This window comes from Choloepus didactylus, chromosome 1, assembly GCF_015220235.1.
Source record: "Choloepus didactylus isolate mChoDid1 chromosome 1, mChoDid1.pri, whole genome shotgun sequence".
Lineage (NCBI taxonomy): Eukaryota > Metazoa > Chordata > Mammalia > Pilosa > Megalonychidae > Choloepus > Choloepus didactylus.
Window position 1 is genome coordinate 30,148,806 of NC_051307.1, and position 22,028 is coordinate 30,170,833.

Consider the following 22,028-nt stretch of genomic DNA (forward strand, 5'->3'; position numbering starts at 1 on the left):
ACAGGAAAATAATTAGAAAGTATAGATTTAGGAATATAAAGGTACAGTTAATAAGGGCTTAAGGGCACGGGAATAACTATTTTTGAGTAATCTAATTAAAGGAAAAGTGCTAAATTGAAATATGAAAACAATTCCTCACAGAATTATATACCTAATTGCATTAAAAAATGGAAATAGTACTCCTTTCAGATTTGGCAATTGTGCAATAGCAATTGTCAGTATGGTTTTCTGTTAAGAAAATATTAATGCAAACTCTGAAATATTGCTCTGGGATGCCAAAAGACTATAATTGTCGTTCACATGTTATAGAATTCATCTTCAACTTGAATATATAAAAGAAGTATGAAAAAATAGTATGACTATTACAAAAATAGATATGCTCTCTTAAAAAATGCCACATGAGGAGGAAATGGAGCAAGGAAGGGTGGCACATATGGGAATAAAAATATAAATGGATAGTTTTTTTCACCTTATGGGGTTAGAATGCTGTTAAAAATATAACATGAAGAGTTGGAGGAAAGAAAAATGCATTTTGGATACATTTTATTTGGATAAACTGACCACAAATTTTCTTCTGTCAATGTGGTAAGTCAAAGATACTTTGACATGTACATGCATTTCAGAAATCACTGAATTTTGCAGAAACCAGATTTAAATTAATGAAAGAAGTTAAAAGAAAGTTGCTCATTAACACTGAGTAGAGAATAGCAACCTAAATTTTAATCTTACAATCTTTGCACATGTAATTGCCAATTCTACCATATTAATATTTCACTAACTTTTCCCTTTCAGCTTCATTTTTGTTTATACCTGGAATTATATAGCAGTAATTATGAAAATTGCTCACAGCCCACCTTGTTTTAACAATAATGAAAATCCACGGAGTGGAGTGAAACATATGGTAATGTTTAATTAATTTCTAATGACTCAAATGCATTCTGGTGAAATTTACACAGGAGGAACATTTGCCAAAATGTTTTATTTTATTGTGTTTGTCCTTATTCATCTTTCTGAGGGGCTACATTATATGAAGGCAGAAACCTAATCTTCTACTGCACAAAGACTGATCTAGAAAGTAAATAATTGCAATAACAGACACACTTTTGTTAATCTGAATTATTTTCATTTGCACAGCAGCGGGGGGCGGGGGCACATGTTAAAATTGTAATAACGTATTTTATTGTTCCAGTGCATACCAAAAGTCCATGCAAGCAAACTGAAGAATAGTATCAATAACTTAAGATTTTGTGAATAAACAAAAACCCACTTAAAAACATTATGCCTTGATTATTTCCTCCTATGAAGTTATATTTAGGCTGACCTTATGGTAGAGTTATCTTTTTAAAATTTAAACCATTTATATAATTCCTACAAATTACTTAGTAGGTTGGAGTCCTATGTGAAATCTAATAATATTCAAAACATTGGAAATAACAATGATATTGGAGACCACTATATTTTGAGATTCTATTACCTTATCGCCTTCAGAAAACATGATGCCATCCAAGGCTCTTTTCCAAGTGATTTCTGGAATGGGCTCCCCTTCTGCTTCGCATATGAGTGTGACTTGACCGTTTTCATAGGTAGTCTCATTTTTAAGTTGTATTATATGAGGCTGTACTGTAAAGAATATATACATCACTCACTCTGTATTGGAAAATGTTATTCAGACTTAAAGCCATAGTATGTAATTATTAACTTTGTGTGCACTCCAGTGGCATGCTTTGCTTTTTAAGAGTGCTACAAGAATTGCAATACACAGGCTGTGCACTTTTAAAAAATAATGCTCATTTATTATGATTATAAAAATAAATTTAAAATGGCTTACAAACCAACACATACATTATAATTCCTTCAAAATTTAAATCACCTTTTTTCCTCTTTTAAAGCCAAAGATTAAATAAATAAATAAATATATACATATATACATGTACTGCATCCACTTATTTAATAATTGTCTATTAAACTTTGAAAATAATTTTAAAACATTTACAAAGTGCATATATTTACATATAATTTGCATATATTATCCCAGGTGATTTATTTTGACCTCAGTTTATCTTAACAATTAAACAGTGTAAATAATTCTTCTTATAATTATGACGTCTATGAAAAGAAAATTGTGTCTACTAATTTAAACTGTCTTAACACTAAAAATTAAGACCCTCCACAAATTTCCATAAGACAATAAAATTAATTGCTTTTAACTATATATTATTAAATTTTTACTTGTTTGAACATGAAAGGAGAAAATGCCTGCACTTGCTATTTCAGTACAGGTAACTTCTTAATGCAAATAATCACGGAATACCATGAAGTTACTAATCTCATAAAATAGAATTCTTGGTATTAGAAATGTGACATATGGATATTTTTAACAATGCAATGATTATCTCATTGTCTCAAATGGATTCAGTTATATTTCTATTTTATATACTTGATTTCTGTTAAATTCAACAAATTTGTTCAAGGTTACTGTACAAAAGTAAATGACTATCATAGTGATGTATAACAATAATCTATGCATTGTTTTTTATTTGAATTTATGAAAACGTCAGGAACATTCTTCTCTTTGTTCTCACCTATTGACACCCTGATTAAAAAACAAGTATAATTAATATTATTTCATATGAGCCCGATGAAGCTGGGTTATATGTCTTTCATTTTTGCTTCTCAGCACTTAATACTACCTAGTATATTGTTTGCAGTCAAGATATAGTTGATTAAATGGATCAGATTCAAATCAAATATGTTAAGTTCTGGCTTGTAAGCTCATTATCATTAGGAAAGGCATCAATGTTGTTTTTACTTTCCTTCTCCACCTAATATAATAAGGTTCAGAGTACTACATTTTAAATTAATTGTCATCACTTCTGTTTCCAACACTACGAACCCACAAAATATACTGAACAAAACTCTACCAATTTTTTTTACTTTAAATCAAGAGGGTTGCCAATTGCATAGAATATCTTAAGAAAGGTAACACAATTTTGAGAAATTACAAACCTACCTATAGATTTACAAACCTTTAACATAACCAACTTCTTTTTCCTATGAAATAAATTCAAAATGGAGATCATCCATTTTTTGGAATTATCTTACACATTACCATTTCTAGTTAAATTATTCATTTTTATAATAAGTCATATTTATTTAGTATTATAATTTTAAAAGAGAATACTATTTTAAGCAGGAATGCTGCTAGAACAAGTTAGGGGAGTTCTATAATTTCTGGTAGTTTTAATTACTTATTCCGCCCTTTATGTGGAAAGCTCTTCCCCGGCTTCTTAGCTTTGTTGACTTCTCGTTGTGAAAGATTTTTTTTTAAAACATCATCTAAACACCACTCTCTTGAGTAACATTCCAACACTGTGCTACTCCAAATAGATGTCCTCCCTACCGAACCCTAACTGACTTACACAGTTTCAATTCCTCATTGAAACAATACACTATTTAAATTTTATTTCCTATTTTAATATATATTCATATAGCTGTTTATTGTCTATCTTTTCTACTAGAATGTAAGTATTTTAGACATCTTCCCGTTTCAGAAAATGCTTCCATTACAGTGGCCATAGAATCAACCAGCTGAGGGCAACCTCATGCAGGTAATAGCATTCATCTGTGGTCAGTGCAGGCAGTGCCTTCACACTGCCAACCACAATACTTGATCCTTCTTATTCTTAACAAGTTCTCACTTTTTCCTGTTCCCTCTCCTTCTCTGTGAGAGCATTTTACGAAAGAAATGTACTCAATGCTAGTACTGACTATAATATTTAGTTTTATGCTTTCTAAAAAGAATAAGCCTATTGCAAGTTACTACCAGCATAATTTTTACTCTTACAAACATAATGGAAGCCAAGTCAATAATTAAAATTAAATACAACAAAACATTATTAGTTCTGTACTCTCTGTAAGTCCCTGCACTCCCCACTCCTGAAAACTATTATGGCTCTGGTAAGTAAGGAAGATATTTATATTACATTTCCTTTGAATAAAATAAAGAAGGTATACTACATTGTAGTTCCAGGTCAAGATTTCCTAATTATAACCTTATATACATATATGTTCTTTTGGTGTGTATGGAACTGATCCCAACATGTATCACTTAAAAATTATGGGGATCAATCCTCATATAGATAGAAAACATAAGAGATCCCAATATGTGTAACTTAAAGAAATTTTCTTCCAATCTCCATAATGTTTCAGCTAATATCTTAAAAGATTTTACATGTGTAATTTCACATAATTCTTAAAATAATTCTATCTGGCAGCTGCTACTTAAAATACATTTTGGAGATGAGGAAACATTTAGTTGTGGAAAACTAAACATCTTGTTTAAGCAGGAGAGTAGAATTTGAGTCAGACCTCCCTCTAGACATCACAGTTTTAATCACTATGCTGTAATACTTACCAAAGACTTGGAGGAATGCCTGCTTCTCATCTTCTCCTGCTTTATTTGTGGCCTTGCAGACATAAAGGCCCCCATCACTATTAATTATATTCCTGACAGTAAGCTCTGTATTGCTTCCTTTCAATATGTACTTTTCATTTTCTTCAATGAGCTTGCCATTTCTAAACAATAAAAAAAAAGGTTGATCATAAATCTGACATCATGATTCAGGAGACAACCACATTCAAATTTCTGATCTATAAGCATCAATCATTTCATAGCTATGTCACTGATAGACAAGGCTATATTCCAGTTAAAAGTTTTGTAGCCTGGTAAAAACTTAGTGCATAAATATTAAAATTATACTTGAAAATTATTTTGATTTTAGAGACAAGAGCAGTATTTTAGCTATGCTGAAATCTTGACATAATCTTAGGCAAAAAACACACTGGTTCATTTGTACTTTTCATTATTAGTAAAAATAAGTTTTGTCTGTTGATTAAATGCCATACACATTTTAACTGCTGTTGATATATTTTTAAGAAACTTTTTTGTTTACTGGAGTCCAAAGACAAATTTGAACAAATATCTATGGAAACGTCCTTGAAAGAAGTGTTAAGGTAAATAAAAATACATAAGCATTTATATTACTTATAAGTTAATAAAAAAGAGTAAGATGAAAGACTGATGCAGTTAATTAGATAAATTATGCTGATTATGACCTAATTTCTTGTTGAGAAGAAACAATTTTATTTTGATAAGTTCCTTTTTAGACATAAGTAATTTTCAAGGCTTTTTGCATTCCTTCTGGACTGTAATTGGCTTCATTCTGCTCTACTTATAGTTTTGTAGTCCTCTCAAATAATGGCCTTCAAAATTTTTCACTATAATATACAGTAAAAAATAGTTCAAATATATTAAAATCTGAAGTAATTTCTACAATTCCCCTTAATATGTGTGAAATCTTCTTACTCCCCTCTTCTTCCACTTCTTCTCTTCCTTCCAGTTCCTTGTCTTCTCCTTCTACAATTATATTAATGGTTTGGATGACTGGAGCTATTTTAAGACCCATTACTGTAAAAAAAGTTTGGGATCTGCCCTTGTACGGAGGAGATCTATTTAATTGCCCAACAGGTTTATGTTAAATAAAATGATCTCCTAAAGGATTATTAAAAATAATTCCTTGAATGAAATGAACATTTCTCTGATACACTGAAAAATGTTGCAGTGAATTCTGGTTCTGCTTTCCTGAAAGCACTGGCACATATTCTAATATAATCTTGTCCTTCTATGACCTCAAATCATCTGTTTTTCCAGTTTTCCTTGACATCTCTAAATATATCCTGAAGCATGCAAGAATTTCAAAAGAGCAGTGAAGCAATGTAGAGTTAAAGTTTATAAAATGGTAATAATGAATTTCCCCTATTATTTTATTAGTATATTTACTTTTTTCTCATTTTAACTAATCCAATCTTTACAATGACTATCTAAAATAACATTGCAGCCTTCTTGTCTAGAATTTAATGCAAAGGACTACCACTGCAATTAGTGATGCAATATCATTCTTAATCTATTCAACAGAAATCATTTCTTTGTTTCAAAATAATGATGATGATGATGATGATGATGCACCAGAGGTTTCAGCAATTTATAGTTTATAAAACACTTTCCCTGTATTATTCACTTGACTGAATACTCATGATAAGTCCACCCTCATTCTCAGATCAGGGATCTAAAAGTACAAGCATGATTCCCCCACCCCTCAATTCACAGATGAAAACACTTAGGCTCACAATAATATGTGACAAGTCAACTATGTTCCAATGTGCTTTCAAATAAAAAATATTATCTCCCTACTATATGTGAAACACTGAGCTAAATGTTTAAAGAGTAGTAAATTAGTAAGACAGGACTACCTACATGAAAAATTCATAACCTGTTTGGAAGGAAAGAAGGATGATATTGATCATTTATTCATAACTTTTTGTTAGGGGAGGTGACCAAAATCCAATATAGTAGGAAAGATAAGAAAGGAAGATAATTGTTGACTGAAATAATCTGGGCCAATTTCATGTGTGGGGAGGGAAATATCCCTGATTGGACTTTGAAGTGGATGGGTATATCTTGAAGATATTTAGAGGAAACCCATGTAAGTTTATATTCTGAAAAGTCAATTTGAAAATATCATTAAAGAATGACAAAGACAATAGCTCTTAATACGCCACCCCCAACAAATCTGTTAGATAGAACACACTCTTATTCTAATTTGCAGTCAATATCTGTGGCACACACAATTCTGAAAAAGACCAAGGTTTTCTGATAGTTTCATGAGCTCTGAGCTGGTTTGAAGCTGTTATGAACCCCAGAAAGGGCTATGCTCTTTTAATCCATTCCTGTGGGTGGGGCCTTTTGGTTAGGTTATTTTAGTTGAGGAGACCCAGCCTATCCAAGATGGTTCTTAATCATTTTTACTGGAGTCCTTTATGAGAAGATAAAAGACAGAAAAAGCCCAGAAACTCATAAAGAGAAAAAGCCCTTGGAGGAGCTAACAGAGAAAGTCTCTGAAGCCAAAAGCTGAAAACAACAAAACCCAGGACAAAAGGACCAGCAGATGCTGGCCATATGCCCTCCCATGTAACAGAGGTGTCCTGGATACCAGCAGCCTGTCTTGGAATCCAAGTACATCCTGTTGATGCCTTGAGCTGGGAAATTTTCATGGCCTAAGAAATGAAAATTGTATGTTAATAAGTCCCCATTGTAAAAGCCAACCCATTCCTGGTATCGTGCATTCTGGCAGCATTAGCAAACCGAAATAAGCTCTTCTTTTGAAAATCAAATGTCTCCTTTAATTGCCCTTTTTCCAGTCACAGTAAAATAGAAGACAGAATTAGAAAGTGCCCTGGACATGTTTCTCCTCCAACTTTAAACAACTAAATTACAAAATGTACATATGAAACAAAAGGTCTCCAAAGTTGTTCACCAGGTAGCATATGAGAATGAGCCCTGGGAGCTGCCATAGCTTACTACCTAAGGAGTTTCCAGGCTGAAACTTGGGAGACAGAACCCAAAGAGAGGTAAGCACTATCTCTGAGTTAGAGTGACAGAGTTAGGAGTTGGGCGAGGCCATGATCGCTGGAATTTGTGGGTCAGAGAATATTAGAGAGGGAAATGCATAAAAAGAGAATTATAAAGATGTGCTGAGGGTTCCCATCAACTCTTCAATGGAGTACTGATCAGTGAATGTGGCAGGTATGGCTTTCCCAAGCTATGGAAAGAACCGTCACAAAACTTTATTAGGTACACCCAACCTAAAGGTTCACAAATGTTCAGAATAAGTTGCCTTCTGTGCCAGTTTGAGTGTATTGTGTCCCCCAAATGCCATTATCTTTGTGGTCTTGTGTGGGGCAGGCGTTTTGGTGATGGTTGGATTTGCTTGGAGTGTGCCCCACCCAGCTGTGGGCTATGATTCTGATGAGATGTTCTCATGGAGGCGTGTCCCCGCCCATTCAGGGTGGGCCCTTATTGGTGGAGCTATATAAATGAGCTGACTGGGGGGGGGGGGGCGGAAAGAGAGCGCAGCTGGGAATGATGTTTTGAAGAGGAGCAAGCTTGCTAGAAAGGAACGTCCTGGGAGAAAGCCGTTTTGAGGCCGGAGCTTTGGAGCAGACGCCAGCTGCCTTCCTAGCTAGCAGAGGTTTTCCGGACACCACTGGCCATCCTCTGGTGAAGGTACCCGATTGCTGAGGTGTTACCTTGGATGCTTTGTGGCCTTAAGACTGTAACTGTGTAGTGAAATAAACCTCCGTTTTATAAAAGCCTGTCCATCTCTGGTGTTTTGCATTCTCCAGCATTAGCAAACTAGGACACCTTCTAACAAGGAAGAGTGAGAAGACCTAAAATTCAAGGCACTAAGTTAAGCCCTTAAAAGGATCTTTCCTTAATAATGGAACCAAGTTAGCTCCAGACTGAAGGTAGTTCTGGATATACCCAAAAGATCTTAAAAAACAAGCCTCAAAAAGATCAGACTTTTTCCAATAACTTAACTATATTCAAGAATAAACCAAGGGTACAAAAATATCCAACACCCCAAAACATAAACTTCAGCATGCCTGGAATCAAATAAAAAATTACCAGGAAAGTAAATAGGCAAAAAACTATACAACCCATACCAAAGAGGAAAACCAACCAATAAAATGATAGAGATGCTAGAATTAGTGGATAAAGCTGTTAAAATAGCTATTAGAAATATACTCTCTATGTTAAAAGAAATAAAGCACAAATATGGTAGGTGAGGCATAAGAAAGCTCTCACTCAAACTCATAGAGATAAAAAAAAAAGAACGTATATGATGAAAAACCACTCTAGTGGGATTAAGAGCAGAGTAGACATTACTTAAAAAAAAAAAAAAAAAAGAAAAGAAAAAAATGATTAGTAAACTTGAGGACTGAAACAAGTTCTTTCTGGTATTATTTTTCTTCTTGCTGATCAACTTCCTTTAATAATTTTTACAGTGTTGATCTGACAATAATAAATGGTTACTCATACAATAACCGATCTTCAAAACACATGAAACAAAACAGGTAAGGCTGAAAGTAGAACTAGACAATTTTATAAATGAAGTTGAATAACTATAATTAGAAAATCAGCAAGGTTAAGGAATGAAATGTAGAAATGATTAAAGCCAATGACATGAGAATCTACCAGAAGCAAGTAAATACAGAAGAGAAAGTTAAACAAAATTAAACAGAAGAAAACAATGATAAACATAAGAGCAGAATTCAATGAAATAGAAAACAGAAAAACAAAATATAAAACAATTGAAACCAAAAGCCTGGATAAATTATGTTTTGTCCAGACTGATTAGGACAAAAAGAGTAGAACAAATAATGAGTATCAGGATAAGAGAGGAAACATAGATACTACACAATTTAAGAGGATGACAAATAAACACCTTTAAGTAAATAAATATGACAACTTAAATGAAATGGACAAATTTCTGGAAAGACATGACTCACCAAAGCTCACTGAAGAAAAAGGAGAGTATCTAAACAGCCCTATATCTATGAAAGAAAACAAATTTATAATAAAAAATTTCCACACAAGAAGAACCCAAAGCACAGATTGTGGACTAGAGAATTCTTTGAACAATTTATGAAAGAAATAATGAGCATCCTACACAAATTCTCCCAAAAAAATAGAAGAGGAGGAAATACTCTACTCATTCCATGAGGCTAGCATTATCCTGAACTCAAACCAGACAAGTATGAGAAAATGATAGAATAACTTCTCTCAGAACTATGAATGCAACAATTTTTAACACATTATTAGCATGTTGATTCTAGCAATTCATAAAAAAAGGGAACTGTATCATGATCAAGTGCATTTATCCAAGGAATAGAGGATATTTTTATCATTTGCAAATCAATGTAATTCCCCAAATTCATGGACTAACAAAGAAAATCCATATGATATTCTCAAAAGATGTAGAAGTATTTGAGTGGAAATGAGGAGCAGGAGGTTAGGAGTTGCTACTTTTATTCTTATTTCGGCATTGATGTCACCAAGTGCTCTGCTTTTCTTTTATGAAAATTTCTCATTATTCTTTAATTTTTGTTTTCCATCTCTCTTTACTAGCTTCAATCATATACCTTGGAGAAATTATCTCTATGCAATACCTAATATTTATCTTTTTTTCTGGGCTGCTGCCCTATAATTCCCTAATGTTTGCAGGATGTTTCTTACAAAGATGACATGTTTATACTTAGAGATCAATATGTTCAAATAAAAAGTTTCCTCTAATATTAGTTCTATCACATATATATTTATACACAGGGGCTATTTATGATTTTAAAAATATTGATTTTATCACCCCCCTTGAAGGTAGAAAACTAATGTCATATGAAGATATGGCGATTGAAAATTATAAAACAAAACTAATCCTCATACTACCCTCTGAATTTGGTTGACGCTAGTCTGTATCATAATTATATTTCCGTTTAAATATAAGACATGGCTTTTGAACAAATGTGAAATTTTAAGGATGTGTCTCTGGAAAGATGACATGATAAGAATGAGATTCTAGAACAATACTTATTTATTGTAATGGCTGATCCAAGAGCTTCTCTATACTGCAATTAGATCTGATATTAATTAGAGATCTGAGCTTGTAAACCAGGAAACTCTGAGATATACAATCATTATCTGAGGTGAGTATATTAATATATGATGTGTAATTCCATTACAGAATAGTAACATGATATCACAAAGGAATTAATGTCTGCAAAGAATACCTACAAAACACCTTGCTTGACAAAATGTCTTGCTCATTACTACTTGCTATACCAAATCCAAAAAGAAAGGTCTGAAATGTGAACATGATACAGTATATGCTTAGAAAATAATGAAAAATAAGTTTTGGGTTTTAATTATCATCATCATTATAATCTGATCCTTATTATGGGTATTTTGACTATTTGAATGTGTTTTCACCAAGTTTTTTCTTGCAGTTATTCTTTCACTCTTTGGTTTGTGAAGTGTAGAAGTGATTCTGTAAATACCTACAGCTAATGCTGGTGTAGTAAACTGCATGAATAACTATTAAAGATCATACATTCTTAAACTTGTGTTGCCTGCTACATTAGTAGTCTGGGCCACAACCTAAAACTAAGGCATATTTTCATATCTGTTTGATTTTAATTGAAATTGAATAATATCTAAAAATTTTAAAAACAAGGTAGGTCAAAGTAAACTGGCAAACAATATATTTAATATAAAGAGTTTGTTCATTTGATAAGGTACATTTCTTAAAATGGTATATTAAATTCATGGAAATTTGACTCTACATAATTTTCTTTTCTTTCTTCAATAATAGGGTCCCTAGTAAAATTTGCAATTAATAAATCATCAATAAATATTCTAATTAAATATGATATTGTTCATATATGGCAGTGTTGCCATCCACACTAGGACTTCTACTTCAAGATACTCTTTATAATAACAATAAAAAGGTTTAATCAGTCACAGTGGTCCTTGGACCCATTTTGGCCAGAAAAACAGCCTGGTAGACAGAATGACCAGAATTAGGCATGCAGTTTTTGACTCAGAAAATTAGGATGAAATCATACTTTGACCTTTTTAGCAACTTAATCTAACCAACTTAACTGAAAACAAAAGCACCAACATTTCAATGAAATTAAAAAAAAAAAATTGCTGCTCCTTGTCCAGTTGATAAAATACCTGAATATTATTCCATTATCTTGACCGTGAACAGAAACCAGAGGGATGTGAGTGCCTATCTTACCTGTACCAGCTGATGGTGGGTTCCGGAGAGCCCGCAGCCTTACAGGATAATGTTATCTCTTCTCCTCTCTCTGCAGTGGCATTAAAGGATTTCTGAGGCATTGTGATTGCCGGCGGTACTGAAGGAAAGATGAACAAATATTAAATAGATACGTAAAATATTTTCACCATCCCCACTGAAACTTTTTTTACCACTGGGTTTTCTAGGCTAAGCTTTAAGACATGATAGCTTCTACACTTTTATCAGTGAATCTGATTTGCTTTCGTAGTAAAACGACCTTAAGATCATTGATCTGCCTTTTAAGGTACAATAATTAATTTTCCATAATGCTATTTTACTGCTGTTTCTTAGTAGAGTAAAAATAAACTAAATGTTTTAGCAAATATATATACTTCTTAAAATATGTCTCACAAAAATACAGAAAATACAACCCTGATTCATATCAATACTAAAATCTACTTAGAGCATAAATGGATTTCCTATTTTGGTTCTCATTGGTTTATGTAATTCCATAAGCAATCATTCACAGCTTCAAGACAGGGCTTTCAAATTAGATGTCAAACCATAATGTTCTTTCTGATTAACTACACTTAATTTCTTCACATAACTATAGAACATTTTATGAAGAGAAACTGCTTAAGCCATAGAGAGTATGAAAATAGATTTTCGCGAACAATTCAATTTTAAAAGTAAGCCACCCCAATTTCTAATTACATTGCAAAAACTGTATACCATGCACATTTTGGACATGTTTAAACTGTTACTGAAATGCACTGCTTGGAATAAACAAATCAATGACATCTACATGAGAAGATAAATTTCAGAGTAACACATAAATTGTGATTTAATGCACACTTTTGTGACAGATTTTAAATTGAATACTATAAAATAATATTCCTAAAATTAATTATATAATTAGACAAGCATGATAGACAAGCATTTAAACATGTGATTATAATTAAACATGTCTACAATAGTATCCAGTTCACTGGTGCTGTGTTTTCCCTATCGGTGGTGGGAAAAAGAACTGATAGGTATCCTTGCAATTAAACACAACGACTCAAATTTCTCCCTCTATGAATTCAAATCTAAGAAGCATGATATGGCATGCTGTCTCTAAAAATAACATCATAATTACTAGCATTACAATAGGTGCCTTTTTTTTTTTTTTTCACCAGAGATCAACTCTACATTCTAAGCAGATTTTCATTTGACTTTATCCTGTTTCTCTTCTCTTCTGATTATGGAAAATAACTTTTTAATCAAAATTTATTTTTACTTTATCTTCTATTATTTTTAAATGTAGTTGCTGGAATACTATGGCTATTTTTTCATTGCCACAATAAATATTCTAACCCATTAGAGTATTATGATGAAAATGAACACTTTAACAGAATTTTTCTCTGTTAAGTATTTGTGCAAATAGAAACACTTCAAAATTAAGAAGCATGTGTTTCAGTTGTTGTCCTGCAACTGCTACTAATTCCAGAAACTTTTTAAATCTTTGTCATAATTTCCTTGCCTACAAAATAAGCCATCTATCCTAGATGATCTTAAAAGTTATGACTTAAATCTTAATGTTTATATGTTCACTCTGCTATGTGTTGACTTTTTTTCTTGCTTACAAGTAGCTTAGCAGAAAACAGAACAATATTAATGTTGGACAGTTACATAACAATTTGAAGAGCAATTCCAGAACTGTTCTGAAGAGAAATAGTATCAAACCGGAGTTTTCACTATCAAATACTAAGATTTTCAGTGAGCTTGTTAGCCACTGTTTTAGACTGTAGAACACATTTTTAAGTATATTATGTCATTGGTTCTGAATTCCCTATTGGGCTATTTTAAGTAAATATAAAGGAGATTACAATTATATTTCATCCAAATGTCTTGTTCTCTCATACAACCCTACATCTATTCTATTTTAACTTTTTAAAAATACTTTTTCACATTTGACCATATTTGAGGTATTAGTCTTTAAGATTTACATTCTACATATGTTAAGTAGTCAATGTGTTCTGGTAAATTTCTAGTTTCATTTTTTATCTGCAAGAAACATGGGCATAAATAGCGAATTAGCTCTACAGCTTTCCATTTAGATGGAGGCCTGGATCCACCTTCGATTTATACGGTCATTGACTGCTGAGGTCCCAAAGACAACACCAATTTGAGAGTTTGATTTCCCTTTCCTCAACAATGGCATCCAGTAATTCCATATATCTTCTGAATCCAGCAGTTTTCCTCAACCCACTTCTCAAATGTTTCACAGAAAGTAAAGGAAGTGTCAGGTCCTACCCATGGAAGACATATGTGTGCCACAGCTCATGTGGTTCTGATTAACTGTAATTCCATAAATCCAATTTATTCAGGCTAAGGATAATTAACTATTCTCTATCACAGTCAGGCAGACTACTCTTTTGCAGTTTATTTCTATACAGATCTAGCCTAAATATATAATACCAAAGGCATTCACACTTGGATTCTATATCTAGCAGAAGACTATTAACGTTAAAACCCACAAAATTTTTATCTTTCCTTGATTTTACTCTTAAAGCTGTGGGACTTTTAGAAAATCATTTACCCTCTCTTGGTCCATGACCAAGAGAATTTACCAGATGAACAATTAAATACACTGCTGTTCTAATAATTTTGTCACAGATTCTCAGTATATATGGAAAGCCAATTAGTTTCTTTCCTCAGGTGTTTCCATTATTTAACACATGCTTCTTTCCATTGCTTATAAACATATCAGAGATAAAGTAAATGAAAAAAACTAGGAAATTACATTTGCAAAGCTATTCATATTACTCAGGGGATGCTAGAAAATTGTAAATTCTTTAGTTTAATTCTAAGAATCCCCCTTTGAGAAGAAAAAAATGTCTTTAGCAATTTTCATATACTTGATTGATTATAATATCATGTAGTAAAATGATTGGTATTTTACAATTGTAAATTCTCCCCATGCAAGAAGATATGTAAATTATGTAGAATGCATTATCAACATGGTTTTGATTATGTGATTGTGACATTTCAATGGTTCTAATCAAACATCAATGAAATCACATATGCATTATTTTTTATTCATTTTAATTTTTGTTTTGCTATTTGAAATAGTTTCAAAGGCTATTAAATCATTTGATATCTACCCATTTTCATTAATATTGTTTCCAGTTATTTGCAGTAGTACTTCATTTCATATTTATGGGGATGATTAAAGTTCTATTTAATAGGAATAAGATTTTTTTTGGTGAAATTCAAAAGGGATAAAACAACAAATACAAAGTATCAAATGATTGACATAAAGAAAAGCTAATTAACTTAAAATTTCTTTTTGAAAGAGGGTCAATTTCACTGGTTGCAAAAAGTTAAATGTATATAGCTAGTTATTGCCAAGAAAATGTAGTTTAGAATTTTCTAGTCTTGAGTGGCAGTATACTTAGTATTTCTGTCTTGCAAGAGAATCTAACAATATTTTCTTAGGTACTGGATTGAGGATCAGTAACAAATTGGTGGGTTTTTCTCATATATTTGATTCAAATTTCTGAATATGATAAGAAAGTAACATAATTGAAATAATCTATTTAGCATATTCATTAAAAGCAACAAAACATCAACAACAATAGTTAAAGAAAAAGTATCTATTGGCAACTCAAATTCTATCATTAGTGAATACTAATATGAAAGAATTCAGAAATTTCAGCAAATAATATTACTTTTGGTACACAAATAATTACAAGAGCAATGACAAAATGTTAACCAAAGTTTTGCCACATTTTTATCAAGATTTTCTACATTTTCCAAATTTTTGTCCCTCCCAAAATGATTTCATGTTATTTAATTTGATTTTTTAAAAATAGATCATAATCATAAGTTCAGAAATAAAAGATAGACAAGAGAATTCTTGACCTCACCCATTTCCTTATAAACCACTTACATTAATTGTACTTTTATGCAAATACTAACATACAGTTTTATGTTTCCATCTTCCTTTTTGAAAAATCATCATTTTATGTACCTTGATTTCTTCCCCTAATTAATATTACATGTAAGAGATATACCTATGAGAGTATGCAGAGAACTTCCTCAATCTTTTCTCAATTTCACAGGATTCCACTCTATCAATGCAATGGTTTATGTGTTAGTTCCCATATATACAGCCAAATCTTTACCTATGACAGTATTATCTACAATAATCATTGCTGCAGTTAATTGCCCAGAAGTAAGATTCGTAGGTCAAAGGGGAAATTATCTTATTGTTTTTGCTGGAAAAAAAGTAAACTAGGTATTTCACATTGACCTTGGTGGAGATTATGTATATTTCTATTCCAACAATCGATTATTTTTATAACCATTATATATAGATATGAAACAACAAAATTGAAATAAAAACTTTTCACATAATTTATTAAAGCTAATTTATAGTTGAATGTCTACAAGCATTTAACACAGACATAAAATGTTTATTAAAGAAAAGACAAGTGAATAATACAGTTGAAGACTGCAAAACACTGCTATGGCATTCTTTTTGTTCCCACAGTAAGAGTTAATACTTAAATAAAAAGCTAAAGTTAATATGGAAGATTTCTCAATGGCTTATTTCACCACTAAGTATGATCATAGCAATGTTTTTCAGAGTACATTTTATTATTAACAATAGGCTATAGGAGAAGTTCCCAGTGTGTGTTTTAAGGTTCGCAAGAGTCCCCAAGGCCATGGGGTATCTAAGATCCTCCCTTTTCCAATCCCATATCTGTATGAGGCTGAGTTTTCTCCTGCAAAAGTTAGTTATTGTATTTTGCTAATGAATAAAAAGCCTAATAATCTCCCTATCCGAAAGAGTGCTTTTCTAAGTTTCAAAAATAAATCACACAAGACTGAATGCAGTAGCAGATATGCAAACCCACATGACTTCTATCAATCCACACATTAGAGAGGTTTGAAAAAATGTAAAATAGAAACCATTCTTCTCACTATTATGTTTGTATTCAATTAATATGCTTTTAGAGTAACATTTATTTTCAACCAATTAATACTTTAACTTTTCTAATTTAAATGAATTAATGAGATATTTTTAAAACTTCCCAGTTTTAATTATATATATATATATATATATATATATATACACATATATATATACACAAAACACTAGGTTTGAGGTATACATACATACATATATATATATATATATATATATATATATATATATATATATAACACTAGGTTTGACCATCATTAACAAAAACTCTTTGGGGTTTTCAATAATTTTACAAGCGTATAGAGTTCCTAATATAAAAAGTTTGAGATTTACTGGAGTAGAATATGGTGAAACTAATACAATTGAGAAACTTCAAGTTAGCATTTAAAGAAAAGTCATATAAAGCGGACTAGAACAATAATATATAATAAGAGCAATAATGCCCATTTAAAATTAATCTAAATGTGTAAAGTTTCAGAACATATTTTGAGAGAGTTAGTAATGATTATTTTTGGGAAATTTGAGGAAGGAAACTGTTGAGAAGGAAGGTGATGCTGGATGATGACTGTTCTAGTTTGCTATTGCTGCTTTCCAGCAAAACACCAGAAATGGATTGGCTTTTATAAAAGGGGGTTTATTTGGTTACACAGTTACAGTCTGAAAGCCATAAAGTGTCCAAGGTAACACATCAACAATCAGGTACCTTCAATGGAGAATGGCCAATGGTGTCTGGAAAACCTCTGTTAGCTGGGAAGGCACGTGACTGGCAACTGCTCCAAGTTCTAGTTTCAAAATGGCTTTCTCCCAGGACATTCCTCTCTAGGCTGCAGCTCCTCTTCAAAATGTCACTCTCAGTAGCCCTTGGGGTGTTTGTTCTCTCTTAGCTTCTCCAGAACAAGAGTCTGCTTTCAATGGCCATCTTCAAACTGTCTCTCATCTGCAGCTACTCTCTCGCTTCCGTGCATTCTTCAAAGTGTCCCTCTTGGTTGTAGCAAGCTTGCTCCTTCGGTATGAGCTTATATAGTGCCCCAGTAAACTAATTAAGGCCCATGCTGAATGGGTGGGGACACACCTCCATGGAAATTATCCAATCAGAGTTATCACCCACAGTTGGGTGGGGCACATTTCCATGGAAACAACCTAATCCAAACATTCCAACTTAATCCCCACTAATATGTCTGCCCCTACAAGATTGTGTCAAAGAACATGGCTTTTTCTGGGGGACAATATATACAAATTGGTACGATGGAGTTGTTGGTAAGAAAGTGTTAGAACTTTTTAGTATTAAAACCTGATCAGTTTACTATTATTCCTTGGCAGATACCAGAACAATAATATAATTATAAAATAGCTCAGAAATACTAAAGAGTACTATTGCAAGTTTTTAGAAGAACAAATTTTGTAAGATGAACCAAATTCCTTCTGTGATAGATGAGTTGCAACCTCTCTCTATTTTTCTAAGTCTTTTAATTTTGTCCTCTTAATTAAGTTAGGTAAGTAGGATCTTAAAGTCAATAAGTGGGCTAAGCTTACCTTAAAGTGTGGGCTAAATATTCAGTGTCAGATTGGAGTAATAAATTAAGTATTAATCAAAAGTGAGCAGACTCAACACTTTAGTGACTGTATGTATTGAGTCCTTGTACCCCAAAACTCTGACCATAGCCATGTTAAAAAGTTTAGAAACAATATCATGAAATCCCAATTCAAGATTAGCGAGAATAACTTTATTACATCTGTCTCTCCCAAATAACTATGCAGAAGGCATGGAGAATCTATGTGAGGAATTTGAAAATACTAGCAGGCATATTTCAACTAGAAGACCAGATTTTGAAGCACCATCAGAGCAGCTGTGAGATTACCACATTTTCTTTCAGTACTCATTCTCCTGGATTGAAGGCAGCCCAAGACTTAGTAGTGGGCATTGGCACTGTTTGAGAGAACCACAAAAGAGGTCCTTGAACTGAAGTTTGACAATCTGGAAAGAGATCCGTCAGTAATTATAGTGGCATTAGCAGTGTCTCATAAATGCCTAAGTTACTCAGGGAAAGCATTTCTTCATTTATAAGAGGAGCTGTGATTCCAAGAGGACAAGGCAATCTCACACTGCTTTTTAAAAATTCATTCCTCTGGCCAGATGAGGGCACAGTTGTAGGAAGTATGTAGCAGACAGGGTCAACAAAACTATAGATTTCTGGCCAGAGGCATGAAACGTAGAGGCATATGAAAGTTTAAGAGACAACATGGAGCAGGAAGATCTTGGAAAAGTAAACACATAATGCTATTTTGGAAATCTTGGGCTAAACTCTTATCTGTGTATGTGTGTGTGCCAGTTTGGATATATTATGTTCCCCACAAAGCTATGATCTTTTAATCCAATCTTGTTGAGTGGAACATTTTGATTGAGTGTTTCCATGAAGATGTGACACACCCAACTGAATTATTTCCACAGAGGTATAACCCCACCCATGCAGGGTGGTCTAAATTAGATCACTGGAGTCCTATAAGAGAGTTCACAGACAGAGGGGCTCAGAACAGCTGAGAGAGACTTTTGGAGAGATGCTAGGAGCAAACCTAGATGCTTGCTGATGCTTAGAAATGCTTGGAGATGCAGACAGAAAGACATTTGGAGATGGCATGCTAAGAGAAACCCAGAGACATTTTGGAGAAAACCATTTTGAAATGCAACCTGGGAGCAAAGAACAGCAGAAGCCAGCCACATGCCTTCCTAGCTGACAGAGGTGTCCCAGACACCATTGGCCATTCTACAGTGAAGGTATCCTCTTGTTGATGCCTTAGTTTGGGCACCTTTATGGTCATAGAACTGTAAATTTGTAGCCAAATAAACCCCTTTTATAAAAGCCAATCCATTTCTGGTACTTTGCTTAATGGCAGCATTAGCAAACCAGAACAGTGTGGATATGATTTTAAAAAGTACCAAAAACTTTAAGAATTGAAAGAGATAGACCCAGAATGTCCATCAGTAGTCAGCAAGACAGATACGAAAAACACTGTTTTTGAAAGTAGAACTGCTTTTGGAACCAAAACACACAGATGGCTGGTCAAAAAACTATGGCCTGAATTTAATCCATTTAATTGTCCACTAAAAAAAAACATCAGCATTCTTTATTGGAATGAAATAAGACCTAGAATTCAATAATGTAATATTCAAAATATAGGATATAACTAAAAATTACTGAGTATATGAAGAATTAGGAAAATATCATAACAATATAAAATGCCAATGGCATGTTGACACAGACAATGAATGATTTAAGAGCTACTTTTAAAATAATTATTATAAACATTCTCCAAGGAGTAGGGGTAAATCTTCTTGAAATAAATGGAAAGTTAAAAACCTCTCTGCAAAATTGTAGAAGATATAAATTAAGAATCAGAAAGAAATGTTAGAACTAAAATTACAACAAAGAGTAAATACATTCTATATGATGAATGGATAAGACAGAGGAAAGAGATACTGAACATGAATTTAGGTCAACAGAAATTTTAAAAACCTGCAGAAGGAAAAATCCTAAAAGAAAAAAAAGTGCCTCAGAAACTTGCGAGTAAACACCAAAATGTCATCAAAATCCAAGACAACAAGAAACAGGGCCATGAAAAAATATGTATATGTATATAAGTATGCAGAGCACGAATGTCTGGAAACTTCCCAAATTGGCAAAAGACATTAAACTACAGAATAAATACCAGGTGTGGTCCTTAACTCCAAATTGATAAACCTAAAAAGTTCACACTCAGGCACATCATCAAGCTCCTAAAATCTTAGACAAAGAAAAAAAAATTAAAATGAGCAAAAAAACCAAAATGCATTCAATTCAGAACAGTGATTTAAATAACTGTAATTTCTCATCAGAAACCACGGAGGGATAAAAAGAAGTGAAAGGATAATTTTAAAGTGACAAAAGAACAGAACTATCAACACTAAGTTCTGTTTACAGCAAAAAATTTATTTCAAAAATGATAAGATAAAGATATTCAAAGATGAAGGAAAACTAATAGAATTTTTGCCAGCAGATATGACCTAAAATACTTGCTAAAGAGAATTCTTCAAACAAAAAATGAAATGTTACCTAAAGGAAAATTTGAATATAGGTGATGAATGAGCAAGAGAAATGGTAAATATTTGTGTAAATACATCAGAGTTTCTTTTCATGAATACATTAAAATATTTTAAATGAGTGTAATAAAAAACTATAACATTGTCTGATGGGGTTTTCAATGGATGCAGGTATAGTAAGATACCAATACATAGAGAGGAGAGGATATAAGGATCTATATGGTGCTACAGTTTCTATATTCAAAAGAAATGGTATACTATTTATTCTAAGTTAAATATAAATGAAAGTTAAATATAAATTCTAAACTAAATATAAATAACTAAGTGCTGGTTTGAATGTATTATGACCTCCAAAATACCATTATCTTTGATGCAGTCTTGTGTGGACAGGAAATGTATTTGTGTTGATTGGGTTGGAGACTTTTGATTGGATGTTTCTGTGGAGATGTGATCACTCAACCGTGGGTGATGACTCTGATTAGACAGTTTCCATGGTGGTGTGGCCCCGCCCATTCAGCATTGGCCTTGTTTAATTTACTTGAGCACTATATAAGCTCAGACAGAAGGAGCAAGCTTGCTGCAGCCAAGAGGGACACTTCAAAGAACCTGCAGGAGCTGAGAGAGGAGCTGCACATGAGAGACAATTTGAAGATCGCCATTGAAAGCAGACTCTTGCTCCGGAAAAGCTAAGAGAGGACAAACGCCCCAAGAGCAACTGAGAGTGACATTTTTGAGGAATTGCAGCCTAGAGAGGAACACCCTGGGAGAAAGCCATTTTGAAACCAGAACTTGGAGCAGATGCCAGTAACGTGCCTTCCCAGCTAACAGGTTTTCCAGACATCATTGGCCATCCTCCAGTGAAGGTACCTGATTGTTGATGACTTACCTTGGACACTTTATGGCCTTAACACTGTAACTCTGTAACCAAATAAACCCCTTTTATAAAAGCTGATCCGTTTCTGGTGTTTTGCAATCTGGCAGCATTAGCAAACCAGAACAAACTATAATTAGAGTTAAATTCCTTCAACTATGCTATAAAAGGAGAGGGTATGGAAAAAAAATTAAATCACAAGATCAAACTACTCACAAAAATTACTATGCCAAGAGATACAGTCAGAAACATAACAGATAAAATAAAATAGAAAACTACATAATATTTACATAAGACAAAAGGAAGCGAAAGGAAAATACAAAAATGAAAAACAAAAAAAATCAAACTAAAACAAAGCAGAAGTAGCAATCTAAATTAATAATAAATGCTCCAAAGACAAAAATAAAAAGACAA

The 22,028-nt window shown here is 32.8% G+C and overlaps 1 protein-coding gene across 1 annotated transcript in view; it reads right to left on the reverse strand.

Moving 5' to 3' along the window:
* Positions 1 to 22,028, reverse strand: part of NCAM2 (neural cell adhesion molecule 2) — a 571,781-nt gene that overhangs the window by 217,904 nt on the left and 331,849 nt on the right. Inside the window, exons 6-8 of the mRNA XM_037833245.1 lie at positions 11,694 to 11,811; positions 4,415 to 4,575; positions 1,475 to 1,620 (exon numbers count right to left, since the gene is read on the reverse strand). Coding sequence (XP_037689173.1) covers positions 1,475 to 1,620; positions 4,415 to 4,575; positions 11,694 to 11,811 — 425 coding nt within the window. The remainder of the gene's footprint in view (positions 1 to 1,474; positions 1,621 to 4,414; positions 4,576 to 11,693; positions 11,812 to 22,028) is intronic.